The following is a 17,866-nucleotide window of genomic DNA, read 5'->3' on the forward strand; positions in this document are numbered from 1 at the left end:
TTGTTTTAAATAATTGTATAAAAATTAAAGAAAAGGTTAAGTGACAGTCTATATGCATGGAAAATTTAATTTAATTTATATTGCTCTCTTAATTTTTTTATGGATATCTATTGTGCTTGATTTAAATGACTTATTAGATTTTATTTATTTTCTAAAATATTTTATGTTTTTTCTTCGTAAAAACGGTTAAAAATAATTGCTATTTTTTAAAAAATTATCGAATAATTCCAATTTTATAACGGAAACACATATATTCAGTCAAAGTGTAAAGAAAATACATCATCATTTAATTATAACATGTTAGAAAAAAAAATATTATGGATTGAATTGAATATTAAATTTGTTTATTTTTATAAGTGGTTGCTGTTGTTTTTAAGGCTTAATTGTTTGGTTTGTTCCTAATTTGGTTGAAGTGTCTCAAACTTGTCTCATATTTTTAAAAAAGTTATTATTTTATTCACATGTGGTTTTAAAAGTGTCAATTTTATCCAAAATTAGTAAAATTTGTCTCGTCTGTATACTTTTCTATATTTTAAAATTTATGTATGTTAAACTCAGCCTAAGTAATAAATTTGAAATATATTATAATATCATTGGATAATATGTTTTGTCACTACTACATATAATAATCATTCAATTATACAGGAATTCGACCCATTCAATTTATTTTATAATTATATCAAGGTCAGTATTTCCAAAATTATTTTCGATGAATCGGTGAAGTTAGATTTTATGCAATTAGAATTGAAATTAATGGTTGAAGACTTTTTTTTGGCTTAATTTGATTTTCTTAAAAGTTCTACCTCACGTGAATCCACTGAAAGATTTTCTTCACTGTTAATAATGTTTTATAAGTCTAAAGTTAGCATATTTAATGAAAGGGGTTTGCTAACATGCATATTTTTCAGTTGGTACATTATAGCAATGTGTACCGGATTTTAGTAGAAAATACTTTTATATATCATTTATCATTGGATTTTAAGTTTTAAGGTTAAGGGTATTTTAATAATTTTTATTTTCAAAACTAAAAAAAAAAATCCCGAAACCCTTACTCATCTCTCTGATTCCTCTCAACTCTTTCTCTTTCATCGCTCCCACTCCAACCTTTTCTCTATTATCCCTACTGTAGCCCCAATTGAAAAAATCAGAAACTGTAGCCCAATTGAAAAAATCAGAAACACTTGTCGTTAAACAATTTGCAATTGTAAAGAGTCGAGTCATTGACATATTCACCTTCAGGCAAAGGTTCATTCAAGCTCTCTTCAATTTCATCATCTTCACTAACCTCTCTAATTTCATCATCTACATATGTTGAATCACCATCTCTAAAAAAAACCCTCTAGGTCAATTACCAATTCCTTCGGATGTCATTATGCTTGTAAAAATTAGATAAAATTATATACGACAAAAATTATAAAATGAAAACTCATTATAAAATATTTTTTGTAAGAAATTGTTTAACAACGAGTGTTTTTGATTTTTTTTCAGGCCAATTACCAATTCCTTTATGTCATTATGCATGTGAAAATTAGATAAAATTAGATAAGATAAAAATTATAAAATGAAAACTGATTATAAAATCATTTTTTGTAAGAAATTGTTTAAGAGCGAGTATTTCTGATTTTTTCCAGGTCAATTATCAATTCCTTTATACTTGTGAAAATTGGATAAAATTAGATAAGACAAAAATTATAAAATGAAAACTCATTATAAGATCATTTTTTTGTAAGATTGTTTAACGGCAAGTGTTTCTAATTTTTTGAATTGGGTTATAGTAGGGATGACAGAGAAAATGTTTGAGAGAGGTGAGTAAGGGTTTAGGATTTTTTTTTTAGTTTTGAGAATGAAAATTATTAAAACACCTTTAACCTTAAAATTTAGAATCCATGATATATAAGGGTTATTTTTGTCTACTAAAACACATTGCTAAAATGTACCAACTGAAAAACAGGCGTGGGTTAGCAAACCCCTTAATTAAATATATATTTTATTACTTTATTTAATTAGTTAGACATTTTAAAAGACGAATCCCCCACCTTTATTTAATTATTTATACATTTTAAAAGACAATCTTAATAAAAAATTGATTGTTTGAAATTGAAATTAAATATGTTAAATATGTTTTTGTTTTTGTAAAATTTTGATTTGAAATTAAAATTTATTTATATATTAAGTTTTGATAAAATTTGTTTTTAAACTTAAAAAATAATAAATACATATATTTTTTAACTAACATATTATTTTTTAATGATATTTTAGATTAATATTTAAATTAAAATATATTAAATAATATAAAAAAATTGATTATTCATCTAAAATGATGTTTAACACAAAAAGATATAACAAAGTTGATTTTTAAATTAAAAAAAAACGCAGTAACTTAAATTAATTCGTTTGTGTTATCACGAGGGAATGAATCAACGCACTTTTTTTCAATTTATTATATAACTTTTTCTAATGGTTTGGTTTTTGTGGTCATAGTTATGTATTTATTTATTTTTGTTTTTAAAATAAATTATAGTGTTTTTATTCTATTATACCTTTAGTTGATATACACAAATATTAAAAAAATAAAATAAAAAATCTATTTACTTTAAACTTTTCGCTATTTTGGTTAACAATTTTATCTTTTTCTTTTCACTTCTGAGTATTTATTCTAATCCATAATGTTGTTTACAAGAAAAAACATAAATTACTTGTTAAAAGAGACAGGTAAGGTTGTGTCTTTTACATGATTTGTCAATCAACCTCATGTCATCATGATAATACTAACAGAAGAGAGAAAAAAGTGAACGTCGTTTCTGTGTATTTAACCGAGGGACTTGATTGAGGCAATGTTTGGACAAAATTGAAACTTTTAAATCACGTTTGGACGAAATTAAAATTTTTTTAAAAAGAAAAATGAACTTGACACCCTCCACCTAAATCAGGGACAAAGAAAATAATTAAACCTATTTTAACTGACTAATATAACTTTTTATGTTAGTCACACATAAAAAAAATACTCTTATTATCTATAAATTTAATTTTAAGTAAAGTCTCTTGTTTTTACAACTTATTGAAAAACAAAAGCAAAATCCATTTTTTAAAAACAGGCCCATGTTTTCAAAAACGGGCCCATTTAAAAGAAAATGAAAAGAAATAAAGAAATGAGACACAAAAGCAGGGACATGAACCCTAAGCTAAACCCGGAGGAATATTTGATTTTGATGTATGGCGGAATTTAACACTCTGGTGGTGCGTAAGCCATGTTTTGGTCTCCCAACTGGTTGCCCTGAATGTCTCTCTGCATATATCTATCTCAAATTCGCTAAAATTCCCTTCCACTTGGATTTCCACCTCAATAACCCTCATACCGGTAAACCCCTTTTGTAATCTCTCTCAGGATTATGGTTTCACATTTCCATCTCATATTTTTATTCATTTTTTACTCTGTTTGCTTATGGTTATGCACTTTTTGTTTTGTTTAGATCAAATTCCCTACTTTGAGTTTGGTGACTGTGTGGCTTATAACAACGAGAGAGAGGGTATCGTTGAGTGCTTGAAGAAAGATGTTGGGGTTGTTGATTTGGACAGTGGGTTTTCTACAGTCCCTGAGTGGATTTCAACCAAAGCAATTCTCACCACTTGGCTTGCTGATGCACTTGCCTATGAACTCTGGTTAGGGGGTGAAGGTTCCTCTGCTTATAGCATCTATTACTCTGATCTTCCATGGCCATTGGGGAAGATTCTATATTGGAAGAAAGCTCATTGGGTAAAGCTGAAACATGGGATTACTAATGACAAGGCTGAAGTAAAGAAAGAAGAGGTCAGTTTATTTTTCTTTCCTTATGTAACTACGTTCGTTAATTTCATATTTGGGAAATTTGTGTTTTTGGTCTCTATACTTCCGACCAAACATGATCATGGTCCGTATTGTTTCATATCAATGAATTTGGTCATTAAACTTTAAAAAATGTTGATTTGGCCTCTCCTCCATAAGAATACATTTTAAAGGTAAGAGGGACTAAATCCAAATGTATTGTTTTTTTTTTATGAAATTTTGAGGAAGTAATTCGTCAATATGACAGAATAAGGGTCTTGATCATGTTTGACCCAAAGTATAGGGTTTCCTTCGTTTGTGTGTGTATGTTAGTAAGCAGATTTATTATTTTGCGTGATTTTCTCTTTAATTTGGCATCTATGCTTAGTTATTAGTGATGGACAGATTTACGAGAGAGCAAACTCTGGATATGATGCCTTGTCTACTTACTTAGGCGAACAGAATTACTTACATGAAAACAGGTGATTTTCTCGGGCTGAGCTGTACATGAAGTCGTAAGCTTATATTTTGTTAGAGCATTTTGTGGGGAGACTTTGGTTTGTTTTTCATTTTTAGAGAATTTATTAACTTCCACCTCCAGGTGATGTATTCATATGCTTTATTTGGTTTATCCAGGCCATCAAGCTTAGATGCTATTTTTCTTGCGCATGGACTAGTTGTTCTTCAAACTTTACCTGTAAGTATTAATATCAATTAACAGTGTTTCTATTGTTTGTTTTGAGATGGTTATGGATACTCTAGTGGCAGCTTGGTTTATACTGGCCAATTAAATTGGACAAGGATTGTTATGGAGGTTACGTTTTACACTTTGAAACTATCATAAATGTGGTTAGATTCTCAATATAAGAATAAATGTTTTTGGCATTCTATAGAAGCAATGTAGCACTTTAGTCTAATAGTTAGGCGAAAGAGGGATATGAAAGTATGAAGTGTTTGTAAATGTTTATATGCATTTGGCAGATTGAATGACGATTGACTAAGATTGTTCTCAAGGAATTGTAGTCGATATTTAAAAGATTTTATCCTAAAAATAAGAGTATTAAATCTGGCTAAAATCGGTTCCATATTTGGAAATAAACAGCCATCGTCAATTTCACCATTCTTGTTAGACCTACTACTAGTAAGAGATGTTTTATGCTGTGATGTGGTGTATTTGGGGCTTTGTGATCATAAATACTTCTCTTTACCTCTTTGGTGTAAGAAGCATGGGAGTTTGTATAACAATAGACTTAGAAATAATATAATAATTGCAATGAAGTGCACTAGGTGGACAACTTGTAACTTTGACTTGTTATAGTGAGATGGCTGAGCAAATGAGAGATTGCAGATTTGGGATTCCTGGTTTTCTTATGAAGAAACATGTTTTATAATCCTAATCCGATATTAGGCAATAAACTAATCTTTGACACAAAAGCCTTGTAAGCTTATGTACTAGGTTTCCTTACATTCTTCTACCTATGAGATTCCTGGCCTTTCTTAAGTAAGGTCAGATATATAATTTTTTACTTTTTCCTTTTAGTCTGGTTGCTTATTAGAATCACTCAGAGACAGTTGTTTTGAGAAAACTTTAAGCCCCACATCCTTCATTGTTGTACCATCAGGAATCTTCAGTTCTGCGAATCAAGTTTTCAGAGCATGCTAATTTAGTTAGGTATGTGCAACAACGTCAAACAGAGATTCTAGAAGCTGCTCCATCTCCTTCCTCTGTTCCACAATTTCATGCTGGTTCATCATCATATGCTTCCAGAAGTCAATCAGGTACATGATATGTTATGGACTTTGTAATTTGACACTTCAGCTTTGTTTGATGAGATTTCTTGGAGAGGCATACCTTTTTATGGAGGGGAAGGGGTATAGATAACTAAAACAGAATCCTTCTCCCTCTCTCTAATTGGTGGGGTAGTATAAAAAAACATCTCTGTTTTCCAGGTTATTAACAAAATTCTATACATGGGTTGGAGTATTCTGAAATTCATAGATTTCCATTGACACGAGAATTATGGGATAGGTGAAATTAACAAATAAAATAATGTCAATCTTTCGGCGTTTTTTAAGATGAAATTTCCTGCTAACTTGTTATTTCTTTTCACTATTATATAAAAATCTGGTACACTCGAGTGAAACAAACGCTATGTTCCAATCTTGTGTAAATTCCTTTTCCCTTCAAATCCATGCCGTTGTGTCATCGATCAATTAACTGAATCCATGTTCTATATCTACTGTTATTGTTACATATTTAAATTAAATTCAAATTTTATTTTTAAGTAATGATTTCATGTTAATGATAAAATAAATTCCACCCTTGGATCTATACTAAGTTAATTATTCTCATTTTATAATATATAAATTAACTCAAACATCTATTACATCATTGAATGAAGAAATAATTGTTTAATTTTTAAATTATATTTCAAACATGCGTTCATCACTGCTCGTAGAACATTGCATATGATATGGCTAGATTGGTGTTCAGTTCGCTGTGTAAAAAATAACAATTGAGGTTGACTTGACCGATGTTTCCTTAGATTAGATTTGCGACCATGTTACCTCATCTTGTGCTTGTGTGATAAAACAAAAAGTTTAAATATATTTTTAGTCAATGTAAAATTAACGATTTTAATTTTATTTTTTATAAGAACAGTTCTTTGGTTTTCGTCCCAAAGAGAATGAAGTTTCTTTTATGGGAACTAAAATTCAATTAAAAATAAGGCTCTTAGTAATTGTCTCCTAATTCCTATATCTTGGTCTGCCTTTTAAATTTCATCATGTGGTCATATATAGATCATGGGAAAAAAATGTATTATCATTATACAGTAAATTAATAATTATGTGAAAATGTCTATTTGCTAATTTAAACTCTCATGTCCTGTTATTCTTCAAAAAGCTTGATTTGTCATTTTTTTTAATTAGGTTCGAAGCCTAAGAATAAACCCAAAAAGGAGAAATCACAGGAGGAGAAAACCTTCAAAAGGAAGGCCAAATATTTTGTGGTAGCACAGTTGGTTGCAGTTGTTGTGTTCCTCACACTAATGACAACGTATGATGATGCTGAGCTGGAGTTAGATGATGGTGGTCTTGATTACGATGAATGAAATTGCCTTTGTTCGTATATCTTTCTTCAATGACAAAGACAAAGCTGCCACCAACCTTAATAAAACAAGTATCTCCTACATTGTTAGCATGCAAAATTGGAAAATTACCATTCAGTATAATTTTCTAGTTATGAGGCCCATTGTTGTATACACGAGTGTTAAACAGATTGATAATGGGAAGTTGCCATTGTCTATTGAGTTGTCGGAAATGAATGATGCCAAGGGGTGGATAAGCGTACGGCTCTTTTATTAGGCTAGATTTGTGAAATCCGCATGTTCAATTGATTTGATAATATTATCAAAAATACTTTCGTAGGCTTGTATTGTTTTCTAAAGGTCCACAATAAACAGATTGGTTCGTGGGTCTAAATAGAAATTTGAAAAAAAAAAATTAAAATTTACCCGTTTCAAATAAATTTATTTATTTATTTTCTTTTATTTTGTTGAGATAAAATTTATTAAATTAAAATCTATTACCAATAATAATCTGTTATCAATAAAAATAGGCACAATTTTGTTGTTCTCTCCTTCATTTTCTCTTGAAATTTTATGGTTTAATATCTATTTTGGTCCCTAGTTTTGTAGGGTTTATTCAAAGTTGTCCTCTTTTTTTTCAGAAGTTCACTAACATCCTATCTTTTGCAAAAGTGGTTCACGTTAGTCCTTTTTGCTTACGGCGTTAAAAAGATTAACGGCAGAGTTGCCCAGCTGGCAAAAAAGTTGATGACTTGTTCACTTATTATTGACGTGGCACTGACACAAAATTTGAGGTGTTAATTACGTTTAGGATTAAAATCATGTGGAAAATGTAAAACAGAGCGTTAAAATTAGGGCGTGAAATTTAGGGATTAAAGACGTGAAAGTACCTTTAGAATAAAACCAATTGGTGAATTGGAGCGATTTGGGGTTCAACAATCTGCTTTCAATTTGTGTTGAGATTGAGTTCATGGTTTGTTCAACATCGTGGTTAGTTCAACAGCGTGGTTTGTTCGAAGACATGGGGCAAAGGATGGTGGAGTCATGCTGCAATTTGGGTTTTTGCATATTAGGAGTTTCCTGATTTGGGATTCTAGGGTTTTTTGTGCAGATTTGGGTTTTTGCATATTAGGAGTTTCCTGATTTGGGATTCTAGGGTTTTTTGTGCAAATTGTGTGATTGATATTGAAGAAAGAGGAAATTGAATAATGTCGTTTCTTTCTTCTTTTTCTTCTTCTTCTTTTTTTACTATGTTCTTCACATGGTTTGCACACCTCTTCACATGGTTTGCACACCTCTTCACATGGTTTGCACACCTGCCACTACAGAGAGCATTGAATAGGAGAGGAACCAACATAACTTACAAACTTTACAAACCCTAATAACTACACAAGCCTGCTCCGTAACGCCTTTGATGGGAGCGGCGGGAATCAAAACAACGCCTTCGACTTGACCATGGATTCAAGGTTGAGCGCGGAGGCGAACTTCACCGTTTACGGGTTCACCGTATCGAGCTGCACCAGTACCAGACATTGAATATTTTCCCGTCATTTATTTTTATTCTCAAAATGTACACCTCAAATTACGTGTCAGTGCCACGTCAATAATAAGTGAATAAGTCATCAACTTTTTGCCAGCTGGGACTCTGCCGTTAACCTTTTTAACGCCGTAAGCAAAAAGGACTAAAGTGAACCGCTTTTACAAAAGATAGGATGTTAGTGAACTTCTGAAAAAAAGAGGACAACTTTGAACAAACCCTACAAAACTAGGGACCAAAATAGATATTAAACCAAATTTTATTAATTGATTATGCAAAAATGAATGATGAACTTGATCTGTTTTAAATGCAAAAGCAGCATTCACAATTTTGTGTACATGTGTCTGAAAGAAAGTATTGCTAACGCTCTTTGTTACTCTTCGTTATTATGACCCGAAGTCCACTTTGTATGCTCGTTTAAGTGTTGAATTTTCAACTTTTGGGTTGTATCTTTTGTTAATGGTTAAAGTTTTTAGAATCTCAATTCAGTTTTCAGACTTTAAGTAATTTTAAGTAGATCTTCTTTTTAAATATATAATAAATAAGTCATTTATGTTAATTTGACTTAAATGCCATGAAGTTTTGATGAACTAGAATATATTTCATTGACGTGTTTAATCCACTCCTTTTACATGTCGCCTTCTTAATATGTGCACTTCCTTCTCCATCTCCATGTATTTCTCGTTCTGCAAGATTCCCATCATCTTCTTTTAGTAGCCTTCACCATCTCCAAAGACCACTGAAACTTCCTCTTGATCAACTTGAACTAGGATTGTCAAAATTGTTAGACTTTGGTCCTCCAAACCTTCCTATTTCACTGAAGTTTTCATGGCTAGATCGGAGTTATTATAACCAGCAGAACTGGAATTTCCATAACTAGATCAGCCAAATCCAGAAAGCCGGAAACAAAGTCAGGGTTGGTGAGTCATTGGATCAAAACTGATACGAATAAACTTTTTCTTTAAATGAGAAATGAAAACAGCATAAGCCCGACAGCTAATGAGATATCGCAATAGTAACTCTATATAGAATCTGCAAAACAATGACTTTGCAGATATTGCAGAGAAACAAGGGATTTCACTCCCTTCTAACCAAATATGAAATTGCTTTAGCGTTATGTAGAAAAAAAGAGACCTCAGTCTCTGTATATGCAGAAACGATATTATACTTCTAACAAAAAACTGCACTAGGGTGAGTGATCGAAAACACCTTTTAAGATGAAATACAAAGACAGAGGAGTCAAATTAACAAATCAATTGTCATAAACCTCTAAACCTCTAAACCTCTAAACCTCTAAACACCGTTCATGATAAATTGCTTTGATGTCTGCATGTGGGTTAGTAGTAATACTTCAAGGACCAACATATTCAACAACCTAAAGAGAGTTTAAATCCCCTAATAACAACACCAAATCCAGACATTCCTGGATTGAGTTCCGTATGAATTGAGTTTAAGAAGACATATTCAGTGGATACTAACTTAGTTAGCATTCGAACTTATTATTCAGATTCCCTTTTATAATACTTTAAATTACAACTTCGCTTAAGAGAAACTAAATCTACAATGTGAAACTAGTTTAGAAAACTGTTTTTTAAAACCAAAAGTAGGAAAGCAAACGAACTTAACTATAATAACTTTCCTCTCTTGTTTGAGTATTTAAGATCCCCAAATTAGAGAACTTCAAAATGTTCTTAAAATCTTAAAAAAAAGAGGGTCGATCTTGAGCATTACATTGAAAATTCTCATTCCCCTCTCCAAACTACAAAAATTGTCTAACAGTGGTGAGAGATTGGCATAAAATTTTTCCCTCCCCTTTTCCTTTCATCTAAATTCATCCTTCCACTGAAACCCCTTGCTAAACTATTTAAATGAATAAAAAAATGTAAGCCACCTCTATCTATATCTATGTATCAGTTCCACAAGAAATCTGCTGCAAGTTCACATTCTCCCATTTCTTAACAATTTCATTGTATCCCTCAGCATAATCAACAGAAAGCTCTGCCATTGAGCTCATAGCAGTTGACATACCAGCACAGAGCACCTCAATAGCAACTTCAGCCAATTTCTCAGTACTCATCACTTCTTCAACATGACAAACTTCCACCATTTTCATATTCTCATCGTGTTCTTTTGATCCAACTTGATTTCTTCGAGTTTCTTCTCTTGATTGTTGTACATAGAAGGACCCTATTCCTGCTGCAAAATAGTCTATGCCATCAAGTACTGCAGTTTCTTGAAGGACATCTAGACGCCTTGACCACTGAACACAAAGTCCAAATAATGGATGAGTGCTACTAGACCTACGAGGAGAGCATGCTAGCTTTGATGGATCATGCTCACATCTCACACACCTTAGAAGCCAGCCAGTTAGACCATGGATATATGATCTTTGAGAACTGATCCACGATGCAAAGGTGTTTCGCCAATGTCTCAGTTCAGTTTCAAGACTGGAGACAGAACGAGCAAGCCTTTGTCGATCAGTTAGTGATTTGGCACACTGTTTTCTCGCATCAGTGTCAACAAGAAGAATCTTGGCTTCATCTAAGGTTCTCTGCTGTGCCTGATGGCATTCTGCCATCACTTTCCACATCTTGGCAAGCCTGTTAGTTTGTACGTTAAATCAGCATACAAGATACTTTATTTGTAATTACATGCATTTGATACGTTGCACAAAAAGCGTTCTTGTATACATAGCCATACGAGCCCGTGATCGAAGTTTTTACATAAAAATGGATATATAATCTTATGGCCTACTACTGCATAGACAAAGTTAAGTACATGCTCGGTAAACTTGAGAGCTCTAATATACAGAGTATCGTAAAATTAATTATAAGTAGAACTTTTTAATTCTAACTAACTGTACTATTACCAGACAAAGACTAGCATTATTAGCATAGAGAATGAACATACAGGACAAATTGGAATATTCACAGTGAAAATCCTTTGAATTGTGGCAGAAGTGAGTTTTATACGTACCCTTGCACCAGTTCAAACAGCTGGGGATGCAACTCCTCATCCCTTAGAGTTTCAATTCTCCTGGAAATAGATTCAACTGAGTGTATTGAAACTGTTATCTGGGTATGTAGATCTCTAATGGCTGCCCTTGTTTTATCAATGGAAGAGGGTTCCTCTCCATTTACATCATGATTCCTGAGTTGCTGACATTTTTTTTCATATGCAATTCGAACACGTTCTCCAGACTATTGGAGAAGAAAGTGAGCATAGCATTAAGTTTCCCATTATAAAATTGTATACAATCATAAGCAACATGACCTTTAACAATAATCATCTAAAAAATTCAACTAAATGAGAGATTGAAAAAAATTATTGAATTAAATAAATTAAAGGCCTCCACTGTGATTTCTTTTCAAATACCTATTAAACATCTATAGGAAAATGTATACTTGTCAATTAGAGGCATTAAATAAGTACTTTGAAATCTTATTTAAATGTAATGTTTATAGATGGATTGACAAAAATTATGAGTGAATACTTATTGTTTCATACCCAAACGATTCTCTACATAGCAGCTTAGTGATAATTGAACAATGGCCAGTAAAAGGTTTAGAAAATTTGTATTGACGACCAGATGGAGGAGTTATTAGTTTTAACAGGCTATATTTCAAGCACCAATTATCTTTACCAAAGCATGTCATCTGAGAATTTTATTGAAATAATTTTACAATGAATATGGGTTTAATAATAGTTCAAGGATAGATGTTTAAGTAATAAATGAAAAATTCAGTAATATACCCTGACTTCCTCGTAGAGTTTCTTCTCCCACGCATATAACCTGTCTAACGTTGACTGATGACTAACAGAAAACAAACAATCTTCCTCGGATGGATCATCGGTGCCTTCGAAATCCTCATCCGTAGTGTCTGAAGAATTCGCTAAAATTCTTGATGAGGATGTTCGTAAGGAAGCTGAGCGGAACAGTGCTATTGGGTTCAACATTTTTGATGCTGCAAAAGGAAAATAAGTCAAATTTATATTCTTGAAAATTTCCCAAATAGGTATGAGCGAATGAAAACTTGGAAACAAGTAACATTTTTTTTCTACGCAAGGCAAATACATTTTCTATATTATGGTAGATTGACTTTTGAAATGGGAAATGAAAAGAAAATTGCAAGCTTGAGAAATCAAACGTTATTAATGTTCTCAAGCATTGCCAAATATTTGGTTCCTACAACATAACAGAGCAAATATGAAAGTTATTCTTGAAACTTGAGGCTCGACATACAAACCAGAATACCGAAATGGAGCATGCCATAACAATAATACTTGAAACAAAGTCAAAATATAAATTGAATACTTCCATCAAACCTGACAGTTCATTTGGTGCTGCCAAATTCTGAGTTTTCTTGGCCTCTAACAATGCGGAGACATCATTAGCCGCATTGCAGATTGTTGTGAATTGAGCTTGAAGATCCCTTATCACTTCAGCCATGCTTGTTGGTCTTTGGTTTACATAAACAGTAAAACCAGGAGTGTCTTCCTTGGCTTCTTGATTACCAGTTTCCATTTCCTGACCAGCAGTTTGAGCTTTAGATACTTGTAAACATTCACCGCCATTGGCTTGTTCTGTGACTTCATTCACAGTTCCAGTTTCAACAGCCGTTCCCTCCACTTCCTCCTTGTGTTCATCAACATCTTCAACCGTGACTTGTTCTTTAGACGAGTTTACATCAATTTTGCCTCTTACTTCTGCTACATTTCCCTTTTCATCAAAATCCTCTTGTTCAGTTCCATCTTGTTCCAGGTCTGGTATTCCTTCTTCTTCTCGGACCTGCCTCAGTCCTCCGATCTCATTATCCATCCCAGTCTGGCCAAAACTACTTTGGTTGGGGTAACCATAATAGTCCAATGCTGAAAAAGGGTTCCAAAATGATTCCCATTGGGAAGATTGAGGTGAAGTAGGAGGGATATTAGGCCTATTATTGGGAGAATAAGCAAAAATTGAGGAATTCACAGGTGGGGATTGCATAGGAAAGAAACCATCAATGCCAAACTGGTGCATTGGATAATATGTTTCGATCCGAACCACTTCCGGCGACTGAGGCCTTTCCTCAACTGAAATTGCTGGAGTACCACCCGGCCTTAAGTAATTCACCTTCAAAGTTGATTTGGGATCAAAATCAATTGTTGTTGGGCTGAAGGATTTTGATGATAAGGGAATGAAGCTAAGAGGACTGGTTTTCTTCACAGGTGTGGAAGGTGGGCTTATGAATGAATCTAACGGCAAATGGTGCGACTCATCGCCTTCAAAGTAATCTAGCAGTGCTGCTGAAACCCTTTTCAGACACTGAATGTATGCCACATGCTCAGTAGCAAATTGAGCTCTTTGCTCAACAGCCTGTTTGATGAAACGTTTTCTATCTTTGCAAAGCTTGACTGCCTCTTCATCATCCAACCTTGATTGAGAACATCCCATCTCTTCTCTATGCCTTTCCTATGAATATATCAGGATTGCGTTAAAATGAATATGAATATCAAAGGATTTATATTTTTATCTGTCGCAAATCTGTCCACAGAAACAGGAAAATTCAACATATACATCGAATGCCATAAAAATTGAATTGGAGTGAAAAAAAACAATAAGAAAGTAAATTCAACATTATTATAACCAAAAGAAATGCATCAGGGTAAATAAAGTTAGATGCTTTTCTTTGCTATCAAGACTAAATAGGGCAAGCAATGTAAATATAGATTTGAGCAATTGAAACAAGTAATGGAGATTCCTCTATGCTTTCCGTTGGACACAATGCCGAGACAATAATAAAGCATAGAACTTTTTATTTGGGAACCTTTGTTTTGGGCAAAGGTGAGAAATAAACACCCTATATTTTCAACATAAACACGTCTTGAAGTGAAATTAATAAAGGGTGGACATTAAAACAATCCTCAATCATCTGAAGAGGAGGAAAAACCTTATTCAGATCACAAACTAGGGGGCAAACAATGGTGTTAAAGATTTACATAAATACTATTACGGAAATTGCAGAAACGGTGTCAAGAACATCTGCAACGAGAAAATATGACACCAGAGATGGAAGGTACCAATTTCACCAAAAACTGAATGCAGCTTCACTCACTCTCTTGCTGTGAAGAGTTGAGAAATGCAGAACCAAAAAAATGCTAAGGAGGGTTTGATTAAGTGTAGAGATGAACAGTGTGAAGCATTGAACTGAGGAGCATACCTCACAATGGAGACGTTGAACTCTGTGTGGGAGAGAGAGAGAGGGAGAGAGAGACGTTGAGAAAACAACGGTCAAAACATGCAGAACTAGAATGAGAGAGAGAAACAGTATTGTGTGGGGAACACAAAAAGAAACAGTTTAAAGGGCAATGACTGAAAAGGTGACACCTAAGTGCACTGCCCTTCGTGTTGTATTTAATTTCTTCACTGCCACAAATGGGAAATGTCAATAGAAATGGGAAAAAAACTCTACTCTGCTTATCTTTTGAATTGAATTTCAGTTATTTTAAATCAAAGACAAATATACTATAGTTGTAGGTTTCAAATATTTTTAAATTATAATTAATGTTCAGTTTATAATGACTTTTAGTTTTTAAGATTTTTAAATTTTTGGTTTCGATCACTTTTAACTTAAATATAATTTTTAAAATTTCTAGTGTTAAAATAAATTAGTAGAACTCAAAACAATGACCTAGTGAGCCTGACCAAATTAAAAAATAATAATTTCAAACCATGAAAGAGTCATGTTTAAAAAGAAATTATGTCAATGTGGTTTAACTCGTTGAATTATAACTATGTTGATTGATGTGTCAAATTTTAGAAGAAAAAAATAGTAAATGACAATTTGTAATTAAATTTGCAAAGAATATTTTTCATAAAATAAATAAAAAATGACAAATAATAAGAATAACTTGATTTTTGTATAAATAAATCTATTGATATTTTTATGAATAAAGTAAAATTAAATTCATACAAAGATATTCCAGATAAAACATTTATAATTGAATGTGATTGAAAGGTAAAATAAAAATCCTATTCTTATGTTGTGCGAGCCAAATATACTCATAACTTATATTAAGACTTTAAAATAATTACTTTAAAATGATTGTTCAAAATAAAATTAAAATAAATAATTTCTTAGCTACAATATAAAGTTTGATTAAAATTTTTATAAAGTGAAATACAAACAACGTTAAGGTAAAACGTAAAAATAAACAAAAAATGTAAACTATAAACTAGTGTGAGGTTTGCACCCACTTTTAAATGAGTATGGGATTAGACATTTTTAATGGATGGTCTCATAGCACCTGATAGCTAGGATAGGCTCTAATCATGGTTCTGATACCATCTTAGAAGTGAACTTTAAGCCTAACTCAATCCCATAAAACTAACTTGTGGGGCGAGGTTTGCACCCACTTATAAATTATGAATTGGTCTTATCTCTAGTCGACGTGGGATTTCCAACAATTATAATTTTATGACTTTTGTAAATTTTAAAGACAATTCGTTTGGAAACTAAAACAATTATCTATAACTTTTGTATTAATTTAAAAAATAGTTCAATGTTTTAATGCCTAAAATAAATAAAAACTACTGCAGTACTAATTAACAATTTGAAATTAGTTACAAAACATTTAGGTCTATAACTTTATATAGATATTAAAAGAGACAACAAATATCTGACATATTTTTTCTCCAACATGTGTTACACATTTATATGCACACAATCACATGTAAAAAACAATCTAATACAATCTTTACCAAGTGCATTTTCTAGACCTATACGTTTGCACGCATTGAATCATTACTATTAATTGTTAACTTTATTTCAAATAGCAATATAATCTTTTCTTTGTTTTATTTTATGGATAATGATACTTTGTCAACATTTTGATAATATTTTAATATTATCTACGTGTTATTATGTGATTGGTCTATGTTGATATTTATGATTATTATTAATTGTGGAGTAATTTTGGATTAATTACAGAATGACACGTAGATAATGTTAAAATGTTGTCAAAATATCATTATCTTTATTTTATTGTAGGTTTTCTAATATATTATTGAAACTATTGTTACAAAAACCTCAATTTTATATTGTATGAATAAATATGAAAAAAAAATGCCATTAGGTCTCACATGCATCAATTAGACGTTTATTTGGATTAATTTTTGTCATATATTTTGTGAATAAATATGAAAAAAAAGTGCAATTAGGTTTCACATGCATCAGTTAGACGTTTACTTGGATTAATTTTTGTTAATTATAATTGTGAACCTGTTAAGAATTAAGACAGAATTGATACACACCATGTAAATTTTTTATACTTATACTATGTATTTTAAAATTTTGGTTATTTTATTGTTTTCAGACTTTGTTATTTTATAATTTTAATCTACGTATAAATTTCAAATAATAAAATTAATTTATTTTTCAACATCATTCTTATTTATTTTATCTCGTTTTTATATATTGCAAGTATTTACATTGACCTATTTTTAGTTTTAAAAAATTATTTAATAATGTTTTGACTGTAATTTGGAAATGATTATTTCCAAACAAAAAATACCAAACATAATGAGATAAAGGTTTTTATTTCACATAAATATTTTATAAAGTAGTAATATATCAAATTGTTTGCATCATCTTCTCTTAGTTTCTTATGATATTGTATTCATAATCAATAGTAATAATGATATTAGTAAATATTGTTCTTGTATGGAGAAAATTTCTCCTACATTGGTACTAGGAAATTGATCACCAGAAACAGTACTTATTCTAATTTTGACTGCTTGAACATAAATAGGTTGCAATATCCGTGTACCTTAATTTTTGTTCATCTCTAACGAATAAAAGGTCAGCGCCGCAACAGAAGGAACGACAAAGATTCTATATAACGTTACACCACACATGCTTCAATCCCACTCCCACACCAACATAATCACATGACTGCAATCCTTATCTTATTTTTTTTTCGTATATAGTTACTGCAATCCTGGTCACGCTTTTAGATGGACCTTCACTCGTCATAAATATTATTCTTGTTATTATAATTATTCATTTTCTTTAATATGTGTTCAATTTTTTTATAAATAAAGTAATACTTTGAAAATTTTATAGAGATATTCTTTTAAAATAATTAAAAAAATCATTAAAAACATTAAATACTATTGAATAGTGCTCACTAAGACTTGTCTTGATAAGTTATGAGATGGTTTGTTTTTGTACGTTTTAATATTTATCTTGTCCACGGTTTAAACTATCAAAATATTAATACTTTATTAAATATTATATATATATATATATATATATATATATATATATATATTATTTCCGTAATAATTAATTTCATTTGTTTTGATTTATTTTATATTTATAAAACTTATAATTTTCTTATTTCACAATTTTTTATGTCATTATATTTAAATAATTGTTATGCATCATATTTAATTAT

General features: G+C 31.3%; 2 protein-coding genes across 3 annotated transcripts; one reads left to right on the forward strand and one right to left on the reverse strand.

Moving 5' to 3' along the window:
• The first annotated feature begins 3,154 nt into the window (after nt 1–3,154).
• On the forward strand, nt 3,155–7,234 carry LOC124825727 (mitochondrial outer membrane import complex protein METAXIN-like). The gene is made up of 6 exons (XM_047298419.2): nt 3,155–3,358; nt 3,471–3,808; nt 4,208–4,284; nt 4,439–4,499; nt 5,425–5,581; nt 6,734–7,234. The coding sequence occupies exons 1-6, from the start codon at nt 3,214–3,216 to the stop codon at nt 6,913–6,915; spliced, it is 960 nt and encodes a 319-aa protein (XP_047154375.1). The 5' UTR covers nt 3,155–3,213; the 3' UTR covers nt 6,916–7,234.
• Nucleotides 7,235–10,049: 2,815 nt separating this feature from the next.
• On the reverse strand, nt 10,050–14,737 carry LOC124825725 (nitrate regulatory gene2 protein-like). 2 transcript variants are annotated; one of them, XM_047298412.2, is made up of 5 exons: nt 14,629–14,737; nt 12,755–13,880; nt 12,182–12,393; nt 11,405–11,628; nt 10,050–11,028 (listed from the first exon to the last, which is right to left on the reverse strand). In XM_047298412.2, the coding sequence occupies exons 2-5, from the start codon at nt 13,860–13,862 to the stop codon at nt 10,332–10,334; spliced, it is 2,241 nt and encodes a 746-aa protein (XP_047154368.1). In that variant the 5' UTR covers nt 13,863–13,880; nt 14,629–14,737; the 3' UTR covers nt 10,050–10,331. The 2 variants fall into 2 exon arrangements, with proteins under 2 accessions (XP_047154368.1, XP_047154370.1); XM_047298414.2 differs by lacking the exon at nt 14,629–14,737 and adding an exon at nt 14,489–14,624.
• Nucleotides 14,738–17,866: the final 3,129 nt, after the last annotated feature.

Source organism: Vigna umbellata, chromosome 1 (assembly GCF_029865625.1).
Source record: "Vigna umbellata cultivar VRB3 chromosome 1, Vumbellata_1.0, whole genome shotgun sequence".
In the NCBI taxonomy this organism is placed as follows: Eukaryota; Viridiplantae; Streptophyta; class Magnoliopsida; order Fabales; family Fabaceae; genus Vigna; species Vigna umbellata.